Source organism: Capricornis sumatraensis, chromosome 11 (assembly GCF_032405125.1).
Source record: "Capricornis sumatraensis isolate serow.1 chromosome 11, serow.2, whole genome shotgun sequence".
NCBI lineage: Eukaryota > Metazoa > Chordata > Mammalia > Artiodactyla > Bovidae > Capricornis > Capricornis sumatraensis.
In genome coordinates this window covers 11,327,212-11,354,135 of record NC_091079.1, presented here as the reverse complement: position 1 = coordinate 11,354,135, position 26,924 = coordinate 11,327,212, and the positions used below count along the sequence as shown (strand labels likewise).

The 26,924-nt window shown below is 37.8% G+C and overlaps 1 protein-coding gene across 1 annotated transcript in view; it reads right to left on the bottom strand.

Annotated features, from left to right (window-relative positions):
* LMBRD1 (LMBR1 domain containing 1) overlaps positions 1-26,924 on the bottom strand; it is a 132,924-nt gene that overhangs the window by 28,164 nt on the left and 77,836 nt on the right. Inside the window, exons 8-13 of the mRNA XM_068983721.1 lie at positions 25,289-25,414; positions 16,911-17,063; positions 4,372-4,436; positions 3,917-4,019; positions 3,269-3,373; positions 1,016-1,165 (exon numbers count right to left, since the gene is read on the bottom strand). Of these exons, the coding sequence (XP_068839822.1) occupies positions 1,016-1,165; positions 3,269-3,373; positions 3,917-4,019; positions 4,372-4,436; positions 16,911-17,063; positions 25,289-25,414 (702 nt within the window). The remainder of the gene's footprint in view (positions 1-1,015; positions 1,166-3,268; positions 3,374-3,916; positions 4,020-4,371; positions 4,437-16,910; positions 17,064-25,288; positions 25,415-26,924) is intronic.

Sequence of the window (26,924 nt, the reverse complement as noted above, 5' to 3'; positions counted from 1 at the left end):
GAAGAGAATACCGTTTATCCATGCAAAAGCATGATCTTATTTCATCCATTCACAGAAGAATGTTTCATAACATGAGCTAGAGAACTAGGTGCAGGGGATAAGGCAAGAAGATAATAAAAGGTATAAGAAATGAAAAGAATGACTAAGGTGATCTTTTAGCAGTGTGTTTCCCAAACTTGGGTCATCTGTGTACCTCTGCTGTGACGTGTGTCTATCTCTGATCCACTCACACTACTGGTATTTCCCAATGAACTAACTACTAATTACATGTTAAAGAAAGAATGAAGGATAAAAAAGGAATGATCTGGGCAGAATGGATTAATAATGAAAGATTCCATTAAAGTAAGGCTTGAACTGGGCCCTAAAACACAGATTTGATTTGAACTACTAGAAAGCAGAGCAAGAGATATTTTAGGAAAAGGAAACTAAATAAAGGCCAAACTAGATATCATCAAAATATTATAAACTTTCAAAATATTCAAACTAGCTCTCCAGTTATAACTAGGAATCACAGGTGGCTTTTAAAAGATAACACTAAGGAATCAGTGTAACAGGTAAGAGGATCCCCATCAGGATACGAGAAAACATGACTACCCTACAAATAAAACATTTATAAAGTCTCTCCTATGGGATTCATGGTACCAACGAGCAGAAATTTTTTGCTCTTTGCTCACCAAAACGTTTTGGGGAGCCATCTTAATAAACTTACTTAAAATAGTACTTTAAAGTAAATATTATGAGTTCTAGTAAAGTGCTGAGATAAAGCTCAGCAGTTTGGCAGCATGGGATCCATTTAAGAACAACTATTATGAAATTCAGTGTTATTTTTAAAAAGAATTTGTATGAAACAAATGTAAATATGCCCAACAATGGAATGTACAACTAGTTTTAGCAGTATTAAATTTAATTTGATGGGCTAATATTTTATGCTGGCTTTCACAAATTAAATTTGGTTTTAGATATTACTATCTTTAAAACGTCAACATAATGACAATTTTTCAATGTTTGTACTTACCTCTATGAAGTAGTTTTGGCTTCCATACATAACATACTGGGGAGCAAGACTATAAATCATGTAGCTAGTGTGAAGGACAATAAGCAGAAGTATCATGCAGAGAAATAAGAGCGCCTGGGGCCTGGTTCTACCTCTTCTGATTTTATACAACTGGAAGGAAAAACACAGTGATGCTATTTCAGCAATTCGTTTTACATGAAGGCACTGGGTCTTGCTCATTTGTTAGGGGGCAATGAATGCAGTTCAATCCACCAATTCCTTTTCCAAAATAAATACTAAGATTTCTTAATCTTTCCAGATAACTATAAGAATAACAAAGACAATTCTTTCCCTATAAAGCTTTCAGATTCAGATTCATGTTTATTTTAAAAACTCAACACCTAGAGAAATAAATTAGTATTTTCATGGTTTGTTTCAAAGAATCTTCTAAACTTATTATGTAACAGCATCTGTTAGAAATTCATAGAGCTAAGAACGGTGAACTATGTCTAATTCTATCTACAGTTTAAAAGAGTGAGTTTAAACTCTAAGTATTAGTAATGTATTTATAGTTTTCTATATATTATTGCAAAGGACAAACACGTCATGTTTTAAGTACTCATTTCTATGAAATACTCATGATATCCTCATATTGTGTGTGTGTGCACGCGCGCGTGCATGCACACATGCACCCACGCGCCTGCTTAGTTGTGTCTGCCAGGCTCCTCTGTCCATGGGATTTCCCAGGCAAGTATACTGCAGTGGACTGCCATTTCCTCTTCCAGGTATCTTCTTGACCCAGGGATCGAACCTGTGTCTCTTGTGTCTCCTGCATTGGTAGGTGGATTCTTTATCAACTGCGCCATCTGGGAAACCCATCCTCATGTTATACTCAACCATAAAACTATCATCTAGTTTCTGGTAATTTATGACCATCTGACTATAGCTATTTCCATGTGCAGCCTGTATGGATGGATGGAAACTGAAACATGTGGGAGCAGATACGAGAAGCCTGGTGACAGGCCTCTCATTTCAATGACAGAGCACACTTTAGCGACTGAGACAGCACCTCCCTGCTTTACTACTCGACTGAATATAATAGTACAATATAGAATAACAGGACTCTAATTCTGGATGGGACATGATCACCTAAAAATGCACACTTCCCGCTTCCCTATGCCCAGTAGTGGCTGGTAGTGATAAAACATTACGCATCAGAAAGAAAGCTGTCTGTGGGAGACTTCTGGGAAAGCCACGCCCTCTGTCACCCCTTCTCCTAGCTGCCTCTTCCTCACAGTACACAGACGGGATAAAGAGGGCTGAAGCAGCCATATCTCAACCATGAGGGAGAAGCCAGGAGGAATAAATACAGAGATATTAGACTTGATGTTTTTAAGTTGCTGAAGCAATGCTAGATTTAAAAAATTTCCCACAGCAGGAAGTTTTTCATTAGTTCAAGCCACTAGTTAATTGCATTTTACACACAGCTGGAAGTATGAAGTGATATATCTCATTTTAATATCAAAATGAGAATAAGAAGAAAATAACCCTTTATCCAATAGCACAGGAATCTTTCACTCCCGGTCACAGGGCCATATTTTGAACTATAGTGTATCCAGTTGTGCTGCAATGCAGTTGGGCTACAGTCAAACACTAAGGAAAATAACACAACTTCTAAACCACAGCTTCTCAGCCTCAGCACTGCTATTTTGGGCTGGATAAGCAAGTCTTTGTTGCGGGGCTGCCTGTGCAATACAGGACGCTGACCCGATTCCCTGCTCTCCACCCACTAGATGCCAGTAGTGCTTCCTAGTTATAACAACTGAAAACATCTCCACACTTTGCCAAATATACCAGGAGGGCAAAACTGCCCCCATTTAAGAACTGCTGCTTTAGACAAACAGGCTTGCCAGGTGACTCAGCAGTAAAGAACCCACCTGCCAATGCAGGAGATGCAGGTTCGATCCTTGGGTCAGGAATATCCCCTGAAAGAGGAAATGGCAACCCACTCCAGTATTCATGGTGGGATAATCCCATGGACCGAGGAGACTTGGAGGCTACAGTACACGAAGTTACAAAGAGCTGAACGCAACTGAGCATGCACGCTCTGGACTAAGAGCACTTTTATGTTAACATAAAGTGAAAAGGCTAGCACTTCTACCATTTTGGTATCAAGATATTTATAACTTCTGTATTATAAATCTAAGATAATTTGCAATAATGGAGGTTATATACAAAATGATGGAAAAAATAAGAATTATAACATATACTCACTCTAATCCAAAAGAACCATATGCCGATATTTCGAATCCCCGCCATTGAAGTAAAAATAAAGTACATAATAATAATTGTTATAAGAATATAATCAAGAGGGAACACCTGAAAAAAGATAAAATTAAACTTAATACACAAACAGTAAGGGCTCCAGGAGTCATGCATTGAATACAATTAAGTGAAACTTCATTATTCATATTTGGCAATGTTTAAAATATCAACCCTGATCAGGCTACTATGATAATACAAAAAAAAAAAAAAAAAACCCTCCAAGAAGCAAACTACCAAATTATTACCAAATTGTTCAACACTATCATCCTAACAAAAATCCTATAATAAATTAAACTAAAAATTACATTTATATATGGAGTAAAAGACTTCATTAAAAGGCAAAATGAAAGAATGCTTGGAAAAGTTCACCCTAAGTTTAAATGTATCTCCAATTCAAATAATACATAACTTAAAAGAGTTCAGTAATACATCAATACAATAATTTTTAGAACAACATATCAATGTAGAAGTTAAATGTAAATAAAAAGCCAAATTAACAGAGAGCGCAAGCATATATTGTGCATTAACAGGTTTGTCAACATAATAATTTGACAGTGTGTTTGCTAAAGTATAAAATGACTTTTTTTTTTTACTTACAGTTTGTAGTAAAGGCAAAAGCATATTCAGTGGGTTACTCAGGTTAGCTCCAAAAATTATGAAACCAGAATCTATTCCAGCTGAATGAAGAGCTTTATCCAAGCTACAACAAAGTATATAGTGAATTTACACATTATACCATCACATTTTCTGTTAGTTTAGAAAGAATAACATCATAACTTGAGCAAGTACATTCAACCGAGTCCAAGAAAACCACAAATAACAAATCAAACATCATTTAAATATCTTACAGATATTGTTCAATTGATATAGATCAAAAAAATACTGTCTATTATTGGGCCTTTTTAGTCATTCTTTGAGTTAATGCTGTAGAACACTTCAAGTAAAATAGCTACTTAAGATGAATAGGCTACATTAATGGAATTCAGCAAGGAAAATGTATAATGTCACAGGAGATGTGTAAGTGCTTTAGGAAATGTGTCTACTGTACTTACTTTGACAGGAAGAGAGAAATTACAAACAGCAATGCAACAAAGATGAAAAATATTCCCCAAATGATCTAAAAGCAAAAAAAAAAAATCATTAAAATATGCTTCCAAAAGTTGATATTAAAAGTACAAAACCATTATGTTCAATAGGAATCGATACCATGTGAAAATGATCTAAAAAATGACCTAAAAATACATTTTAACTTAGTCTATAATCCTAGGTATATGTCACTAAATTTTCATCATGAGACTATCCGAGAACAAATACACAGAAGAGAAAAAGCATTTAAAGTCTTCAATGGTAAGTAAACAAGTGAGACTCTTTGCTAGGTCAAATAAAAGTTCCTACCGACTTATATTCAAATACAAGAAGTTAACTGAGAACTATATCAAGACTAATACACATACACAGAAAACAAAAACCAAGAAACTCATCAGGTTATAGTAACCTGTTGCTAAAACAGAGAACTTATAACATTTTCTCACAGAAGTAATGAGATACACATTTGACTCGTGGACAACACTCTGGACAGTCAAAAATCTGTGTAGAGCTCATTGTCAGCCTTCTGCACATACAGCTCCTCCATACCCACATAGTTCCCCAACTGTGGGTGACAGGGTGCTGTATCACGGGCTAAAGAAAATTATCCTTGTGTATGTGGACCTGAGTAATTCAAACCATTCAAGCTGTTCATGGTTCAACAGTTTATATCTTATAAATAAATTATATCACATCTTTAGAAAAGTCTATATTGCTAGTATTATTTTTGAAATAGAGTACTAACAGCCCTGAGGAAATGTGACATAAAACTACCTCTGTGGAAAAATGTGCTAAGAATTGTAATTGATGGAATATACTTCCTTATACTCTAAGTATGAACTTGACAGTGTGAAAGGATACGTATGAGACATGAAGGATACGTATGAGCTGTATACAGGAAAACAATGATTGGAACTGTGTCCCTAAGGAATAAAATTTCAGAATAAAAATGATGAAATCTATGTTTGGGACTCTCAAGAGTCCTTTGGACTGCAAGGACATCCAACCAGTCCATCCTAAAGGAAATCAGTCCTGAATGTTCATTGGAAGGACTGATGCTGAAGCTAAAACTCCAGTACTTTTGCCACATGATGGGAAGAACTGACTTATCAGAAAAGACCCTGATGCTAGGAAAGATTGAAGACAGGAGGAGAAGGGGACAACAGAGGATGAGATGGTTGGGTGACATCACTGACTCAATGGACATGAGTTTGAGTAATTCCGGGAGTTGGTGATGGACAGCGAGGCCTGGTGTGCTGCAATCCATGGGGTTGCAAAGAGTTGGACATGACTGAGCTACTGAACTGAACTGTTTTAGTTTCTCCTTTGCCTGGAATTGATAGAACAGATGGAAAACATTATGAATGCTAGGGAGATTTTTCATCTTATTTCACATGATCATTGAAGAATATTTTAGAATTCTGATATGATAAAAGAAAAGTAGAATAATAACACATTATCCTACCCAGCACAGAAAGATAGATCTGGACATAAATCTTAAGGTTGTGTTCTAGGGAATTCTTTGGTTCTGAAAGAGCACCTTTAGAGCTCACTGGAAGAAGCAGCTTGGCAAGAGGACCAAAAAGGGTATAGCCATCACTCAAAATATACTGCATAGATCCATTTTATATACTGGGATTTCACATGAGCATTTACTCTAAAACATTTCATTGCTAAGTAAGTTGAAGTGACTCCTTTATAGGAACAGAAGATTATTAGTAGCAGGTATAAAGGAGCACACACAATCTTTTTCTACCAGGTTTGAGCACTATATCCAGGAGAACTGAAGCCAATATCCATACACTGAGGAAACATATTATTTCTCAGCAGCCTGCTGACAGCAAATAGCTTGTAGCAGGAGGTAGTGCCAGCACCAACTGCCAGCACGCAGTCAAGCAGCAAAGGAGCACGACACAGAGAGTGGGAGAAATCAGCACTGCCCTGCCTGGGTGCCTGCTGGAGAAGGAAAGAAGAGAAAAGCTTTAACTACACCCCAGTCTGCTGAGATGAATGAGCCAGAGTCATGACGGTTTAACCATGGCTACTTAACAAAACAAAGAAAAATATTAAAAAGATAAATGTTTTATAAAGACCAAGGAAACTAAATATATTTAAATATGAGAACTTAAGTTAGTAGTACTTACAGAATCAAGTCAGTGGTGACCACCTTGGGTTGACCTAAATGCTACATATTCCACACCAGCTATTATATCAATTTTGAAAAAATAATTAAGCCAAAGAGATGACATCAGTAAAAGTAACAGAGTAGTAATCTCTGAAAATCCTTTCCCCTTAAAAGCAATTTAAAAACCAGTATAAATTGTCAGAACAAACTTTTTCAACATTGAAAATGAACCAGAAGCATGCAACAATCCAGGAGTATTTATTTAACAAAACGGCTCTCAGTAATAGCACAGAACACTGTGGCATTCTGATCTGCTCTAGTACCAACCCTTCCTCTCTGTAAGCTGGGCAGCCACCTGAGGAAGCAGAAGGGGCTGGGGCTCTTTCAGTCTCCTTCCCAGAGAACTGCCATTACCTGACCTGCCTGGAAGGTACATGGAAGATCCCACTTGAAAGACTGTGTCTGGCCTGAAATGGAGCTCATACAGTGCAAAAATTCCTTTTTCCCAGGAACCAGTGAACTTCATGGCCATAAGAGCGAGTCAATATCAGGCAAAAAACAAACTACCAAAAAGATTAAAATGGAAACATAAGGAATGAGATGTTCACAGGGGCTCTGAAGAGTTTATATATATTCCTGGGAATGAAGAAGGCCCTGTGCATGTTGAGGAATATAAGGAGAAGTCTAACTGCACTCTGGTCGACCCTGAGCTTCTGTCTGCACGAGCAGGAAGTGTGGGCTAAGGTAGTACTGTGCATCCTGAGTGCTGAAGTCACATCTCCCCTCACATATGCCCCCTCAGCAAGACTGGGAGACTTGCGGATTCTAGGTGTTTAAGAAAATCTGTGTCCAATAATTGACTAAACCAACCAAGGAGAAACTTCAGTGATTGCAACAACAAAGAAAACAGACTTCATAGCATGCATAAAAGTCACTAAACAAACAACGAAAAGCAGTAACAGAAAATCCAGGGGAGAATCTCATCTCCTGAGTTACTGCATTATGCTATTTAAAATTTCTCATGCTTTAACTTTAAAAAAAGAGAGAGAGAGAGAGAGACATGCAAAGCAGCAAGAAAGTATGGCTAATACAGAGGAAAAAAAAAAAATAGGCACTGTACTTGAGGAAGTCCTTGAGGACAATGAACTTATAAGACAAAAACTTTAAAGCCACTATTTTAAATACGTGTAGCTCAGAACATGAACTCCTTATGGCCAAATTCAGACTTAAATTGAACAAGGTGGGGAAAACCACTAGACCATTCAGGTATGACCTAAATCAAATCCCAAATGATTATACAGTGAAAGTGACAAACAGATTTAAGGGACTAGATCTGATAGAGTGCCTGATGAACTATGGGCAGAGGTTCATGACCCTGTACAAGAGACAGGCAGCAAGACCATCCCCCTAAGAAAAAGAAATGCAAAAAAGCAAAATGGCTGTCTGAAGAGGCCTTACAAATAGCTGTGAAAAGAAGAGAAGCAAAAAGCAAAGGAGAAAAGGAAAGATATACCCATTTGAATGCAGAGTTCCAAAGAATAACAAGGAGAGATAAGAAAGCCTTCCTCAGAGATCAGCGCAAAGAAATAGAGGAAAACAACAGATTGGGAAAGACTAGAGATTTCTTCAAGAAAATTAGAGATACCAAGGGAACATTTCATGCAAAGATGGGCTCAATAAAGGACAGAAATGGTAGGGACCTAACAGAAGCAGAAGATATTAAGAAGCAGCAGCAAGAATACACAGAAAAACTGTACAAGAAAAAGATCTTCACAACCGAGAGAATCATGAGGGTGTGATCACTCACCTAGAGCCAGATATCCTGGAATGTGAAGTCAAGTGGGCCTTAGAAAACATCACTATGGACAAAGCTAGTGGAGGTGATAGAATTCCAGTTGAGCTATTTCAAATCCTGAAAGATGATGCTGTGAAAGTGCTGCACTCAATATGCCAGCAAATTTGGAAAACTCATCATTGGCCACAGGACTGGAAAAGGTCAGTTTCCATTTCAATCCCAAAGAAAGGCAATGCCAAAGAATGCTCAAAATACCGCACAATTGCACTCATCTCACACACTAGTAAAGCAATGCTCAAAATTTGCCAAGCCAGGCTTCAACAATACGTGGACCGTGAACTTCCAGCTGTTCCAGCTGGATTTAGAAAAGGCAGAGGAACCAGAGATCAAATTGCCAACATCCGCTGGATCATGGAAAAAGCAAGAGAGTTCCAGAAAAACACCCTTATGGCAGAAAGTGAAGAAGAACTAAAGAGCCTCATGATGAAAGTGAAAGAAGAGAGTGAAAAAGTTGGCTTAAAACTCAACATTCAGAAAACTAGTAGTATCATGTCATCCGGTCCCATCACTTCATGGCAAATAGATGGGGAAACAATGGAAAAAGTGGTAGATTTTATTTTGGGGGGGCTCCAAAATCACTGCAGATGGTGACTGCAGCCATGAAATTAAAAGACGCTTACTCCTTGGAAGAAAAGTTATGACCAACTTAGATAGTATACTCAAAAACAGAGACATTACTTTGCCATCTAAGGTCCATCCAGTCAAGGCTATGGTTTTTCTAGCAGTCATGTCTGGATGTGACAGTTGGACTATAAAGAAAGCTGAGCACCGGAGAATTGATGCTTTTGCACTGTGGTGTTGGAGAAGACTCTTGAGAATCCCTTGGACAGCAAGGAGATCCAACCAGTCCATCCTAAAGGAAATCAGTCCTGAATATTCATTGGAAGGACTGATGTTGAAGCTGTAACTCAGAAACTCTGGCCACCTGATGAGAAGATTGGACTCATTTGAAAAGACCCTGATGATGAGACAGATCGAAGGTAGGAGAAGGGGACGACAGAGGATGAGATGGTTAGATGGCATCACCAGCTTAATGGACATGAGTTTGAGTAAACTCCAGGAGTTGGTGATAGACAGGGAGGCCTGGTGTGCTGCAGTCCATGGGGTCACAAAGAGTCGGACACAACTGAGTGAGTGCACTGAACTGAAAGAACTAAAGAAAAGCGTTTCTTAAGAACTAAAACAAATTGAAAGCAATATCTCACTGAATACAGAATATCAACAAAGAGATAGAATTTCTCAAGATGAAAATGCAGTAATTGAAACAAATAGCTCACTAGAAAACAAAATGGAAAATTCAGCAGATTTGACCGGTCAGGAGAAAAGAATCATTAAACTTGAAGATGAATCGATTGAGATGATCAAGTCTGAGGAACAGAATCAAGCTCCTTGAGGGTAAGGGCTGAGACCTTCACCTCTTTGCTGGCTATCAACTGGGAGCCTCTCAGTCCCCGAGGCTGTGTGCATCCCTCTTCACATTCCCTCCATTGTCAAGTCAGTAATGGCAGCTCAGTTATGAGTGTCTCTCACACTTGACCACATCTCTCCCACTCTTGCCACGGAGGCTCTCTGTCTTTATTCATCCAGCTGTGCCAGGTCTTTGTTGCAGCACTCAGATCTTTGATCTTGGGTAGGGCATGTGAAGTCGTCAGCTGTGGCATGTGGGAGCTGGTTCCCTGACTAGTTATCAGACCCGTGCTGCCTGCATTGGGAGCACAGTCTTAACCACTGGACCAGATGGAAGTCCCATTCACACTTATTGATGTGACTAACACATTTAGTTTAGAAAATATCTCGTTTGATAACTATGTATGTACTTCCTGTGTTTCTTTCTCCAGCTAATATGAATTCCTTGCTCCTGGATTTTTAGTCCTTTTGTGTTAAGAAAGTTTATATTTTTGTTCGTGTACTTGCAATGCTCCTAGCCCCCATGTTCTTATTCACTCCTTTATTAAACAATGTATTGGTTTAGTAAAGAACACATACTGGTTCTTATGTGTTCAACTCCTACCTACTACCTACACAGTAATCTATGAGAAATTCTATTTTCTTTGTCTCCCTTCTTAATTATTTCTATTCCTCAGCACACGTTTGTGCTTCACTCTCTGCCCCAGCCCACACCTTCTCTTCACACAATACTAAGTGTTCACCATAGTCCTTTTGCTGATGTTCACTTTCGTACCTCTTAATAGGCCAGAACTTGGCAACTGGGGATTTCTCAACAAGAGCTCATCAGTACAGAATCCCCTGAGTTCTTAAATGCTTAAAAACTGTTTTTCTAAAGGATATTTTGGCTAAATACAAATTCCTTGGTTCTGCCAACTAAAAGTGGGCCCTTGCCATCAGTCTCTGCAAGGACTAAGTCACAAACCACTGCAGCTGCCTACCTTCAACACCCCCGAGAAGGCTTCAGGGTGGAGACCAGGAGTGAGGCACTCTGTGATCCAGGAAAATGGGCAGAACAGGCCTTCAGGGAGTTAGGTATTTTCAAGAGACAACTATATGAGCTTGAATCTTACATCTCTTCAGATCTAGCACTAAAATCATTAATGCTGACTTCTGCTCCTCATAACTGGCCAATAACCTTCTGCCAACATGTGTGCCTGACTGCATGCATCCCTTCACTAAAATCATATACAATACTGACTTTCCCTCACCTCTTGTGAGCAGCTCCTCAGTGCTACCTGAGGAGCTGTCTCCCGGGCTAGTCTTCATTTCGCCCCCAGTAAAACTTAACTCACAACTTTCACATTGTGCGTTTTGTTTTTTTTTGTTTGTTTGTTTGTTTTTCAGTTAGTTCATACATTTTCATTGAGATTTTATTTTTTTAATGTTCTTCCATTCCTGCCTAGCTTTGTATGTTTTTTGAGAAGTCTAAGTCTAATAATGTTGCCCTTGTGAGCTGATCCTTTTGCTTGGAAATCTTAAGGATTTTCTTTAAATCTGAAGTAGGTGTTACCAGGAAATTGCACATAAATTTTCCCAGGTACAAAGTGGCTATTTCCTGTCTATTCATGATATAGAATATTCATGACATGTGGATTCATGTCTATTTATTTTAGGGTTTTTTTTGGGGGGGGTATTATACCTTTAAATATTCTGCTAATTTGTTTTGTTCTGCCACTGCATGGAAACCTACACATATGTAAGTTTTTCTTTCTCTTCCATTCCAACGCTCGCTTCTGGATTTTTTTATTTCATCTCCTTTTCCTTCTCTTGGTTATCCTTCTGCCTTTCTTCAAATGCCCCCTCTTACTGAATTTTATTTGATCCTTTTCTCTTTTGGACACACTGTAAATTTGTTTTCATTATCTAAAATTAAGTGTATTTTCCTCCCATTTTGCCCTGAGTTAAACTCTATTTCTATCTGATTTTTTGTCAGTTCTGTTTTCTTGCTTCTTAAATAGCGGTAAAATACAAATAACATAAAATTTACCATCTCAAACATTTTTAAGTGTACAGTTTAGTTGTGTTAAATTAACTCACACTGTTCTGCAAACCAATCTCTTTTCATTTTGCAAAACTGGAACTCTGCACCCATTAAAGAGTTCCCTAGACTTCCTGGCCCCTGACCTTTGGAAAATCACCAGGGTTTTCCAGGTACCTCTTAAAAGTTGAATTATACAGTATTTGTCTTTTAATGATTGGCTTATTTCACCTAAGATTGGGGGGTTAAGATCAATCACAAGCTCATCTCCAAATTTCCTCTTCTACCAAAATTTTCCCAGATTGTCTTTGTTTAACACAAAGTTTTGTAGTAAGAGCTGGAGAGAAAACTTGCTGGATTTGAGAGGTCTTTTGTTGTTGTTTTTCTTATAGCTGATTCTCACTGTGGATTCTGCATTTACAAACCTACTGTTCACTAAAATTTATTTATGGCCTTAAAATCAATACACACGGCTCTTAGCGGTCTTTTGAAGATACACTGTGCATGCATGCTCAGTCTCTCAGTTATGTCTGACTCTTTGTGACCCCACGGATTGTAGCCCAACAGACTACTTCTGTCCATTGAATTTTTCAGGTGAGAATGTTGGAGTGATTTGCCATTTCTTACTCCAGGGGATCTTCCTGACAGAGGGCTCGAACCTGCATCTCCTGCATCAGCAGGCAGATTCTTTACTACTGCACTGCCTCGCAGATACATACAAAGAGGTAAAAATTCTAAGTTCCCGATGCTCACATTCCGAGCTGAGTGTGAACCAGGCAATACTCTGCTTTCTTGTTTCAACTCTCTTACTACAAACAAGTATCCTGTAAGTGGACTATTTACTGCCACATTCTTTGCATTTTTGTACTTTCTGTTGGCAATTTTCTTGTTTAAAATAGTCCCCAAGCATACTGCTGAAGTGCTGTCTAGTTCCTAAGACTGAGAAGTTATTCAATTCTGAGTCTCTCCAATGTATACATGTTATCAAATTTTTGTTTGAAATTCTCCTGTTAACCTGTCTCATGTCAATTTAATTCTTAGACCAGAGAGAAGAATTGAGAAAGGTAGAAAAACATTTCTTTCTTCCCCACAACAAAACACTGCTGAGAGAAATTTAATGAGACATAAACAAATGTAAAGTCGGCCCATATTTATGGTGTAAGATGACTTAATACATTAAAAATGACAATACTACTGAAAGTGTTCTACAGATACAATGCAATCCCTACCAAAATCATAATGACCTTTTTTTTTGTCTTTTTGCAGAAACAGAAAAAGTCATCCTAAAATTCATATGAATTTCAAGGAAGCCCAAACAGTCAAAACAATCTTGAAAAAGAACAACAAAGTTACAGGACTCACGCTTCTCTATTTCAAAATTTACTACAAAGCCACAGCAACCAAACAGTATGGTACTGGCATAAAAACAGACATATAGCCAATGGAAAAGACTCCAGAAATGAATGCTCACACATACGCTCAAATGATCTTTGACAAGGGGGCCAAGGTCATTGAAAGGGGAAAGAACAGTCTTTTCAAAGCATGAGGCTGGGAAGAAGACATCCTCATGAAAAAAAAATGAAATTAGACTATTACCCTTCACCATATACAAATACCTCAAAATAGATCAAAGATCTAAATGTAAGAGCTAAAACTATTAAACTCTAAGGAAAAAAATCTTCATGGCATTGCATCTGGTAATTATTTTTTGGATATGACATAAAACACAGTAACAAAAGAAAAAATATCATCAAAATTAAAAATCTGTGTATCAAAAGACACTATCAACAGAGTGAAAACACAAGCCAAGAATAGGAGAATATTTACAAATCATGTATCTGATAAGGAGTAACATTCAGAATATTAAAAAATGAAACTTGAATAAGCATTTCTCCAAAGTAAACATACAAAGCCAACAGTCTAATGAAAAGATGCTCAATGTCACTAGTCAAATGAAATGCAAATGAAAACCATAATGAGATATCACTTCACATGCATAAGGTTAGTTATTATCAAAACAAAGGAAAATAAGTGTTGACAATGATATGGATAAATTAGAACCTTTGTGCATTGCTGGTGGGCATGTAAAATGGTGCAGTCACTGTGGAAAATAGTAGGTTCTTCAAAAAGTTATACCAGAACTGATCAAGATCTAGCAATTGCATTTCGAGATATATACTCAAAAGAACTGAAAGCAGGGACTCAAACAGGTATTTGTACACCAATTACCTTGAAAGCACCATTCACAATAACCAAAAGTTGGAAAAAACTCAATGTCTACCAACTGATGGATGGATAAACAAAATGATGGATGGAAAAACAAAATTAATATTATTCAACCTTAAAAAGGAATGAAATTTCAATACATCAAAAACATGAATGAACTTTGAAGAAATTATGTAAAGTCAAATAAACCAGACATAAAAGGATATATAATTCACTTACATAAGGTACCTACAATAGGAAATTCAGAGAGACAGAGAGCAGGATAGAGGTCATTAGGGGATGTGAGCTGGGCAGATGAATCAGGAGGGAAGGAGTACAACCTTTAAAGGGTACCATCTTTAAAGGGAGTCAGAGTGTTGGATACAACATAACCTGGTCAGACCCAACTAGGTCTGAGAGGGCAGAAGATTCGACTTCCAGTAGACCTGAAGCCTCATTATATGCTCATTGTAATACATCAGCTAAACGACACCCCACAAATGCCATGACAATTCTATAAAAGGTCAACAAGTGGGTGGTGGCTCAACTCCTGGAAATTCCTACACCTTCCAAGATGGTTAGAATAATCCTCCCGCTCATTAACCTATGAAATTACTCAGCCCATAAAAACCACCCACTCCATTATTTCAGGGCCTCTCACCTTCTGAGACGCCCCACACTGTCTGAGGAGTATATTTCTCCCAGCACCGTTCTCAGCTTTTAAGACAGACTGAATTCTGTTTATGGAATGTGTATCTCTCTAAATAAATCCACTTCATACCTATCACTTTGTCTCTCACTCAATTCTTTCCGCTATGAGACATCAAGAACCTGAATTTCATTAAGTCCTGAGACCAGGTGTGTGATCTCAGTTAAAAGACAGTGGGTTCAAGCCCCAATCTGAGATGTATGGTTTCAGGGGGATGGGGGCGGGGTGGAGGTGAGGAATGGAGAGTTACTGTTGAGTGTTCTATTAGAGATGATGAAGGTTCTGGAAACCGGCAGTGGTGAGGATTGTACAACACTGTGAATGTGATGCCACATCAACAAATAGTTTAAATGGTGTATTATATGTTATATATGTTTTACCACAAAAAAGCCTGAAAAGATAAGTGATACAACTATGGATATGAATTTACAACTTTCTATATGAATATAAGAGGTATAAATATAACAAGAGGTGCATCAGGAGCTTTAGGTTATCTAGGCCAATTAGTTGTATATACTAGAAGAATGTGCATCTGTCAGAGGGCAAGTTTAATCAAGTGAGTAATGAAGACTGTATGTTTAGAAATGTGCTCAGTATTGTATATAAACACTATTTTAAGGACCCATTAACTTATTCTAATTAAATGCTTATTTCTATAAGACTCTTCAACTCAAAACTAATTTTCTTCCTTGAGTTCCATGGCTAATTTGCGTCTTTGTATGGCAGGAACAAACACAATATTGTAAGGCAATTTCCCCCAGGTAAAAATAGATTTTTAAAAAAACTAGAAGAAGTGAGGTACAAACAAAAAGAAAAATAAGTCCCTTCACTGTTGACCTGAAACCATCACAACACTGTTAATCTGCTAACCCCCAATATAAAATAAAAGATTCAAAAGAACAAAATGAAAAATGAAAGAATGTATAAATGTTTACATGAAGATTTGTACACAAATATTCACATCAGCATATAATCATAACAGCCTCAAACTGGAAACAACTTGAATCCCCATTAGCAGGTGAATGGATAAACAAGCTGTGATACAGACACAGCAGAACGGTACTCAGCAAGAAAACAGAATGAACCGCTGAAAAGAAATGCGGTAACACGGGTGAACCTCAGAAGCACTGAGCTGAGCCAAGGCCAGACAAAGTCTGTACCTTCTACGATTCCATAGAACATGTGAAAGTTAACCTCAGTGACAGAAGGACATCAGCTACTGTTTGGGGCTCGATGCGATGGGCCTGGGAGGACACCCAGCTTTATGCAGTGATGTGGATCTTCTCTATCCACAGCCTACATTTGGTGAAATCACTCTGCACACTTCATAAAGCTTTGGAAGTCCCTCTAAACACAGGTACAGTGAAATGGCACAGAGCATTTAAAACAAGGCAGCTAATGTTAGTGACCAGGTTATAAATATCTATAAAGAAGCTAATATATAAACAATTTAAAATTAAGTTAAGGGTGGGCACAGTTTCTTTATACCTTTGGTGGTATGAAACAATCACCTTGGGGAAGGAGACTAGGGTTAAGTCTTTAAAAAGAAACTGATTCTAACCAACAGTTTTAAAGTGATACACAGTAGATCTAACTGATTATGTTTTTGAAGAACTGTTTTAGAAAAGGAGCTTTTTAGGGTAAGCAGTCAGGTAATTTCCCCATTTCCTTTTGAATTATGAGAGGAAGACCACAGTCTGAAGAATTTAAGGCTAGCAAATGATGGTTTCAAAAAAAGGGAAATTAATGGTTTTTCATCTTAATACCTTGTACATATTTTCAGAAACATGCCACTAGACAATGAAGCACATTCTGTTGAAATTTTCAATTTGAATACTGAAATCTATCTGATTGAAAAAGTTCTAATATGGGTCCCAGATCTCCTATAGAAAAGTACAAAGTTGTAAAACTAGAAGCATACTACATTACTCACCTATATTTTAAGTTTCTTCAAGCCTCTAGCACTTACATTACACATGAGTAAATAAAGCTCAGAGAGGTTACACACCTTACTCAAACTGCCAGGCACCAGAGCTGCGATTTAAAACCAGATGATTTTAACTCTAAAACCCATGCTCTAGGCGCCACACTGCAATGCTTCCACAAGAACTCAATCTCTCTGAGAGATTGAGTGCCACATAAACTTGGAAGAGTGACAGCGTAATTCTGTAAAACTCCATTTACCTTCAGGGGACGCAGAGCACCACAGAATTTTGTCCACCAGCTGTTTTCAATGAATTCTAAGTGCCTCTCTCTTTTCCGAAGTGTTCGTAACCTTTCTTCATATTGTTTTAAGGCGCGTCTATCCCTTGCCGGCAAAGGTCGACCATCTTTGCTCTGCAAATAACAGATCAAAATAAAACAGTTTTTTACCATTAAGGTCTTAATAGAGTACACACGTCAGATTTAGCAGATTCAGACAACAAAAACTTTTTTAGGTTGGACTTGACTCCTGAGGCAAATTTACAAACTGAAGGAAAAAAGCAAAACCCAGTAACTTCTATGTGAGAATACACGTCTCTGAACCAAGGTCAGTGTCAAAATGTGATGAGAACGCATGTACATTTAACGCTGAACTTTTCTTGATCCCTATTTTCCAAATACTCAATATGGTAAAGTTATGTAGAGACATTTTTAAAACACCCCTTTTATGAGGCACTTTATGTTCTCTGCTTGATTACTCTCCTTGACCTCCAAATTTCTCATCCCATCCCTTCACATACCCAGCCCTATGTTCCTCCTCCCCTTGGTCAGGAGAGTGTGTTCCAGTGTTTACCTGGGCTGATGCTCCTCAGTCTCTGACTCAAACACCAGCAGGGGGATGCAGGATTAAGATGTGCTGAGCATAAGATTTTATAACAATTGCTAAGAACTGGCACTTTCTTACTCTCCAAGTACATTTGCGAAAGAGTCAGGTTGCCTTTGGCTGACCTCTCCGAAAGATAATTCCCCTGTACTTTCATATGATATTTACTGTAACCATGAGCAGTACCTTTCTGTGGTATCTCTGGGACACGCTCCCTTGCGAACTCCCCCTACCCCAAAGTGCCTTCAACCAGGTACAGTAATAAACCACAATAACTAAACAACTGCTAAATACTAAGAAGGTGAAATGTACATTTGCTTTTATTGAAAGGACCAAGAAAATGTTTACATGGGACATTTTTATTACTTTTAAATTTGGGGTGGCACCATACGGCATGTGGGGTCTTAGTTTCCTGATCAGGGATGGAATCCTTGTCCTCAGCAGTGAAAGCACAAAGTCCTAACCAGTGGACTGCCTAAAAACATTAGATAATTAGAATGCTAAAGTCCTTTCAAGATTCAAACAGGATGTTGGGAGAGACAGCACACAGTGGTCTGTGACGCAGCGTGGAGTACCGTCATGTGAAATAATAGACACATACAGACAGTGCCCAGATAACCCTTCATCAAGAGGTGCACATGGTCAGAATGATCTCCACACAGAGGCACTGCCAAGCTCTTCTGGAACCAGCCATCTCTTCCTTACTATGCTGTTTCCCAGACTTCAACACACCTAACAATCAAGAGGACATTTCGTTAAGCGCAGGTTTCTAGATCCCACCCCAAGCGAATCTGACTCACTTAGGTCTTGGGTAAGGCCTATACTTTGCTTTTCTACCAAATTCCCAGGAGGTCCTGATGCTACTGGTCCAGAAACCATACTCTGCATGGAAAGTGGAAAGCGTTAGTTGCTCAGTCATGTCTGACTCTTTGCAAGCCATGGACTGTAGCCCATCAGGCTCCTCTGTCCAAGGGATTCTCCAGGCAAGAATACTGGAGTGGGTTGTCATTCCCTCCTCCAGGGAAGCTTCCTGACCCAGGGATCACATCCAGCTTTCTTGCATTACAGGCAGATTCTTTACTGGCTAAGCCACCAGGGAATTACATGGAATTACAGGGAATTATGAGACTATATTTAACTATCTTTACTTCTTTAAGTCAAGTACACTGCTTACTATCAAAATGCATCCTCAAAGGAACCTTACAGAAGGGTGTTTTCTGAAGACTAGAGCAATGAAACACTTCCCTCCACAAGACAGATCCAGGCCACCACGCTTCAATCATGTGGTACTTCACAATTTTTCTCACAACTGCCATTCTAATATCAAAATGACACCAACAAGGTAGATTTACTTCACTGCTGGCTTTCGCTAGTTCAGGGAAAAATATTTTTTAGTAAACTGATTTAAGGATCCACTGAAAAACAAGCTCAACTTATCTGCCTGTCTGAGTGAGGGATGGACCCCGCTCTGTTGTGCGAACAGCATAAACCACTGTGGGAAGCAACGTGCTCAAACACACACCACGAAAGGCACCCAGCTGTCAACCAATTATTTCCTTTGGGGAAAAAAATATAGCTACATTCTTTATAGGCAAAAAAGCTTCCCTCCCCACGGTCCACCAGTGACCCCTCCCTCTTTGGAAGTTACCACTGTCACAGAAACTAACACAGATCAACAACCTCTGACACAAAATTCTATGTATATACACGTGTCCCTCTATGCAAACATACTACTGTTTTACATAATAGCTAACATTTCCTGTGCCTAAAGTGATCTGTTCCTTTTTGTTTATTCTCCTCAAATCTTCAGAATAAAACTTTGAGGCTGGTAATAGTAATTTATTCATTTATTCAGTCAGTTCAGTCACTCAGTTGTATCTGACTGACTCTTTATGACCCCATGGACTGCAGCACGCCAGGCTTCCCTGTCCATCACCAACTCTCAGAGCTTGCTCAAACTCATGTGCATCAAGTCAGTGATGCCATCCAACCATCTCATCCTCTGTCATCCCCTTCTACCCCTGCCTTTAATCTTTCCCAGTATCAAGGTCTTTACTAAGGAGTCAGTTCTTCACATTAGGTTTCCAAAGTATTGGGAGTTTCAACTTTAGCATCAGTCCTTCCAATGAATATACAGGAGTGATTTCCTTTAGGATGGACTGGATGGACCTCCTTGCAGTCTAAGGAACTCTCAAGAGTCTTCTCCAACACCACAGTTCAAAAGCATCAATTCTTCAGCACTCAGCTTTCTTTATAGTCTAACTCTCCAATCCATACATGACTACTGGAAAAACCATAGCTTTGACTAGACAGACCTTAGTCAGCAAAGTAATGTTTCTGCTTTTTAATATTCTGTCTAGGTTGGTCATAGATTTAGATGAGGAAAATAAGGCCCACAGATATTAAATGCATGGTCAGAAGAGCCAGAATTTAAACTGAAGATGTTAAATCTGATGTTCTCTAAGCTATATAAAGCTGCCTGATTGCTTTTCATCATTACACAGCACATCACATCATGATATTTAGATTTGACAAATACCTTATTTTTGAACATTTACATTATTGTCTTTTATGAAGGGGCAGAGACATGAATATACTTATTCATTGGGTATAAATGCAGACATACAATCCAGGAAGATAAGGTTCCAGGGTACAAACTGTTGTTCCTTTGTGCTCCACCATCTCCCAGAGTTTGCTCAGTCATGTCCACTGAGTCAGTGATGCTCTCTAACCATCTTATTCTCTGTTGCCCTCTTCTCCTGTTGCCTTCAATCTTTCCCAGCATCAGACTTTTTTCCCAATGAGTCAGATCTTTGCATCAGGTGGCCAAAGTATTGGAGCTTCAGCTTCAGCATCAGTCCTTCCAATGAATATTCAGCACTGATCTCCTTTAGGATTGACTGGGTTCATCTCCTTGCAGAGTCCTTTGGACTCTCAAAAGTCTTCTCCAGTCTTTCAACTGATTGAAACCATCAATTCTTCAGCGTTTAACCTTCTTATGGTCCAACTCTCAAATGCATACACAACTACTGGTAAATCATAATTTTGACTATATGGACCTCTGTTGGCAAAGTGATGTCTCTGCTTCTTAAATATGCTTTCTAGGTTTGTCATAGCTTTCCTTCCAAGGAGCAAGCCTCTTAATTTCATGGCTGTAGTCACCATCTGCAATGATTCTGGAGCCTGAGAAAATAAAATCTATTACTGCTTCCACATTTTCCCTTCTATTTCCCATGAAGTGATGGGACCAGGTGCCAGGATCTTAATTTTTTTAGTTTCAAGCCAACTTTTTCACTCTCCTCTTTCACCTTCATCAACAGGCTCTTTAGTTCCTCTTCGCTTTCTGCCATGAGTGGTATTATCTACATATCTGAGGTTGTTCATATTTCTTCCAGCAATCTTGATTCTGGCTTGTGATTCATCCAGCCTGGTATTTGCATAATGTACTCTGCATATAAGTTAAATAAGCAGGGTGACAATATACAGCCTTGATGGATCCCTTTTCCAATGTTGAACCAGTCAGTTGTTCCATGTCCAGTTCTGGTTTTTTTTTTTTTTTTTGAGCTACATACTGGCTTCTCAGAGAGCAGTTTGTAACATGGTCTGGTATTCCCATCTCTTTAAGAATTTTCTAGGTTTGTTGTGATCCACACAGTCAAAGGCTTTAGTGTAGTCAGTCAATGAAGCAGAAGTAGATGTATTTCTGGAATTCCCTTACTTTCTCTGTGATTCAATCAATGTTGGCAATTAGATCTCTGGTTCCTCTGCCTTTCTAAAACCAGTTTGCATACCTGGAAGTTACAGATTTCATGTACTGTGGAAACCTAGCTTAAAGGATTTTGAGCATTACTTCTCTAGCATGTGAAATGAGACCAATTGTGTGATAGTTTGAACATACTTTGGCATTGCCCTTCTTTGGGACTGGAATGAAAATTGACCTTTTCCAGTCCTGTGGCCAATGACGAGTTTTCCAAATTTGCTGGCATATTGAGTGCAGCACTTTAACAGCATCATCTTTTAGGATTTGAAATAGCTCAGTTGGGATTCCATCATCTCCACTAGCTCTGTTCATAGTAATGCTCCATAAGACCCACTTGACTTCACACTCCAAGATGTCTGATGTTAGGTGAGTGACCACACCACTGTGGTTATCTAGGTCATTAAGACCATTTTAGTACAGTTCTTATGTGTATTCTTGCCACCACTTCTTAATCTCTTCTGCTTCTGTTAGGCCCTTACTGTTTATGTCCTTTATCGTGCCCATCCTTGCATGAAGTGTTCCCTGATATCTTCAATCTTCCTGAAGGCATCTCTAGTCTTTCCCATTCTGTTGTTTTCCTCTATCGTTTTTCACTGTTCGTTTAAGACCTCCTTATCTCTCCTTGCTACTCTCTGGAACTCTGCATTCAGCTGGGTTTACCTTTCCCTTTCTCCTTTTGCTTTTCTTTTCTCAGCTATTTGTAGCACTCCCTCAGACAACCACTTTGTCTTCTTGAATTTCTTTTTCTTTGGGATAGTTTTGCTCCCTTCCTCCTGTGCAGTGTTATGAATCTCTGTCCCTAGTTCTTCAGGTACTCTGTCTACCAGATCTAATCCCTTGAATCCATCATTTCCTCCACTGTTTAATCATAAGGGATTTGACTGAGGTCATATTTGAATGGGCTAGTGGTCTTCCCTAATTTCTTCAACTTAAGCCTGAATTTTGCATAAGGAGCTCATGATCTGAGCCACAGTCAGCTCCATGTCTTGTTTCTGCTGACTGTATAGAGCTTCTAGCCATCTTTGGCTTCAGAGAACATAATCAGTCTGATTTCAGTACTGACGTTCTGGTAAGGTTCATGTGTAGAGTCATCTCTTTAGCTGTTGGAAACCCATGTTTGCTATGACCAGCATGTTCTCTTGACAAAACTCTGTTGGCCTTTGCCCTGCTTCATTTTGTACTCCAAGGCCAGATTTGCCTGTTATTCCAGGTATCTCTTGACTTTTTACTTCTGAATTCCAGTTCCCAAAGATGAAAATGATATCTTCCTTAGCTGTTAGTTCTAGAAGGTGTTGTAGGTCTTCATAGAAATCTGTCAACTTCAGCTTCTTCAGCTTCAAGGGGGGTGGGGCATAGACTTGGATTACTGTGATATCAAATGGTTTGCCTTGGAAAAGAACTGAAATCATTCTGTCGTTTCTGAGATTTCACCCAAGTACTGCATCTTGGACTCTTGTGTTGACTATGAAGGCTACTCCATTTCTTCTATGGGATTCTTGCCCACAGTAGTAGATATAATGGTCATCTGAGTTAAATTCACCCATTCCAGTCCATTTTAGTTCACTGATTCCTAAGATGTCCATGTTCAATCTTGCCATCTTCTGCTTCACCACATCCAATTTACCTTGATTCATAGACCTAACATTCCAGGTTTCTATGCAATATTGTTCTTTACAGCATCAGACTTTACTTTCAACACCAGACACATCCACAACTAAGCATCATTTCCACTTTGGCCCAGCCAGTTCATTCTTTTTGGAGCTATTCACAGTTGCTCTCCACTATTCCCCAATAGCATATTGGACATCTTCCAATCTGGGGGGTTCATCTTCCGGTGTCTTATTTTTTCACCTTTTCACACTGTCCGTGGGGTTCTCCAGGCAAGAATATAGGAATGGTTTGCCATTTCTCCCTCCAGTGGACCACACTTTTTCAGAACTCTACATTGTTGACATGTCCATCTTGGGCGGCCCTACATGCGCAAGTCCCTTCACTACCACAATGCTGGGATCCACAAACTGGTGCATACTGTTATATTAAACTTGTAACTAGTAAGAGCTACATGTTATGTGTTTGGGCACATGTGACAACATTCAATTTTCTTTAGAAATCTGTGTATTTTATATTCCCACAAACAGTATGCCTATCCCCATATTCTCACCTGACAAAGGTAAACTTTTTAAGACTTTCAAAGGATTAAAAAAAAAAAATACTGAGTTACTTTAATTTCCAGTCATCTTGGACTTTCATTTTAGCACTGAAAGTTCCATGTTCTGGAAAACTCCTCACAATCCATGCAAAGTGGGATCATAGTGAACTTCATTACTAATGAGCTGAAAGATCATTTCATATTTTCACTGAGCAATTTCTCCTTCAGTATACTGTCTATTTAGGTCTTTAGTTCATTATTTCTATGTATTGCTTGTCCCTTCTTCTTCTCGACTTACAGATGCTCAGTGTATCACCTATATTGCAGATTATTTCCTCTCAAAATACTGTTAGTTCTTAAATTCCTTTTGGTGCCACTTTTTAGGGTACATAAATTTGAAAAAATAAAAATTTAAAACTCAATAATTTCTTAATTTGCACTTGAGTTCTGAGTCTTGTTTAGAAAATTCCTCCACACAACAAATTACAATTTTACTTTTATTTTCTCCTAATATTATCTAAATGTATTTGATTTAAATTCTGAATCTGTTTTATTATGTGGTAGGAGGTTTATGAAACTTTCATTTTTTATCTTTTATACATGATACTGAATTTCCACCTAAACTTATGAAAAACTCTCATCTCTACATTATTGAATCTTCCCAATTAGGAACTGAAGAAGTTCTTCATTTATTTCAGTCTTCTATTACATTATTTTAATAAATTTTATAATTTTCAGTAGGAAGATTCTGACATTTCTTATTATTTTATAGTTCACAGTTACTGTGAATGAGATCATTTTCTATTACATCCTCCACCTGGTTAATGATTTTGTACATATGAACGGGCACCTCGATGAACTTTTATTAGTTCTATTAGTTTTTCAGTTGATTCTTTTAGATTTTTTTGGTAGATAAGATCTTCAAATAACACAAGTTACTTCCCTTTTCTCCCCTCTTCCTCCCACATTTCTTATCTGACCAAGACCTCCAGGAACAGGAGAGACTCTACTGTCCTATATGTGCCTTTAACAAAAACGTTCCTTTCCTTATTAGGCACCAAGCTCATGGAGGCTTCCGTTGCCAAATAGTTTCTTCTCTTCCAATTTGGTAAGACTCTTCTCTAAACATAGTTAACTACAAATTGACTCTAAATAAAGACTCACTGGCATCTATTAAGATGTTTATATTTCTCATTTATTCTCAATATATTAAACTACTTTATTTTCTAACATATCACCTTTGCATTCCTGGGATAAACCTAATCTGACAATTATGAAATATTTCCTTACTACAGCATCATTTTTGAATTGCTAATGTTTTTACTTATATTGAATTATTTGCCTCTACTTTCATAAGAAAGACCAGTCACATAAACAGTTTTCTTTTTTGTGTGTCATATTACCATCTGGTTTCTATATCAGGATAATCATAGTTTAACAGAATAATTTAGGAAACTCAATTTTTTCCTACGTTCTATAAATAAGATTTACGTCTTACTTGAAGGTGATAGAGGAAGAGAAACTAGTACATAAAACCTTAACATAAGTGATACAGTACACTCTGACATTGCATATGGCATCAGCATACCTGGGAACTAGCAAAGTAATGGCCATATGTAAGTGGAACTTCTGCGTTTCAGTTGTTACACAGATAATAATTCTCAAACTGTCAGCATCCTACATTTTATAGAAGGTAGTTTTTTAAAGATATGCTTCTTTAAGGATATGTTGCACAAAAATTCAAACAGTATCAAAATATAGGCTCACCAATGTCTAAGTAACAACAGAAAGCAGCTCAAAGACCAAGTACTTTTATGACCCTCAACAGCAATAAAATACCAACTCACCTTTGATTTAATTGTTTGGATGTGCTGCTCTACTTCTTCAATGTCTTCAGTGTTTTCCAGACGCTCATAAGCAGCGCTTCGCGTGCCTTTAATCAGATTTAAAGGTAATGCCGACATGCCATAGGCCTGAAAGAAACAAAAGAAAGACTAACGTTAGCAATACTATTTTAAATATATTAATACACAATTTTCAGGTGAAATAAATGCCCTTTGAAGTAATAAAGAGTAAGCAGTTGTGAGGGGCACAGTCACTGAAGAACAGAGTAAATGGGAGTGAACCGTGACTATGTGGTCTCACGATTCTCCTGTTTATTACACATTTAGTTACACAGAGTTATACTGTGTATATTATACTGTAATGCTAACTACTCCTAGAATAGATAATAGCTATTTCTCAAAGGACAAGTTACAAAATTAATGTAAATGTAATACTTTATTAAAGTAACAAATCATGATTGCAGGCTAATCAGGGGTTAAGATAGTCTAAATCAGTAATAACAATTTACAAAATTATTTTCTGTGGAAAAAAAACAATTTTATCCAAGTAAATGTAGTAAACTCTCAGTAAAATATATTTTAATATACATTTTATTTGATTAGCATACAAATGATCTGTATTTAGTTTATTTGTAAGTTCTAAATATTTATAATCTTTTTCCTAAGTATTTTAATTCCTATAAGAAATTTTAAAATTTTAATCAGCATTAACAAATTATTTTATACTACCCAGTTCTCTACTAGCCAGTCCCAAATGTGAAGTTTTATTGTAACTATTAGAAACACTTAATAGCAAATGCCATGTGACCATTATTCAAAATCGTTATTGACCTTAAATACTTAGAAGCAAAACTGAGAACCATCATCTCCTTGCTGCAACAGGCTCTAAAGTTGACCCAAAATTATGTATTTAAATCTTTTACATTTCCTACCTGAGATACTGCCAAACTACTTTAGCTAGCGGGGTCATGTTAGGCAGGGTCATGAGACTGAGTTTAAATAATGAATGTGGGCAGAAGTGATCAATGCTACTACTTCTTAGGCTTAACCCCAAACTCTAAAATGTCCTGAGTGACCCTGCAGATCTCCCACGCTCTGTTACCTGGTTTTCAACTCCCAGGATGATCTCAAATATGTTTAGTGTCATTTTGAATCATTTTGATATTCTCACTGATATTCTCCTTCAGACATTGATTAAATCACAATTCATATATGAAACCATAAATTCTGACATATGAGGGTTCTTTCTTAATTAAGGGAGAATGCAAACAAAGAATATGATTAAAAGGAATTCAGAAATCACCAGTTCTATCAAGTAAGAGCAACTCTATAGCTTGTTGTATTTAGATAATTAACTAGCTGAAATTATTACCCAATATGCAAATCCTTGCATTTTCTAAAGGAGAAATACTTAAAACCTTGCATTTTAAATACTGTTAAAACATAAATTAATGTTCTCACAATTTCCACATCAGCCAAAAACAAGAAAAACAAAAAGGAGAGGTTGGGGAAAGGTTCTGTTTGTATTTGAAAAAAATAATAATTCAGACAAGAGTAGAATAACTTTCTTCTAATTAAATTCTTGTCAAGTTTATACTCCTAATGACCTTGGTAAAATATAAAAAGGAAATATATAATA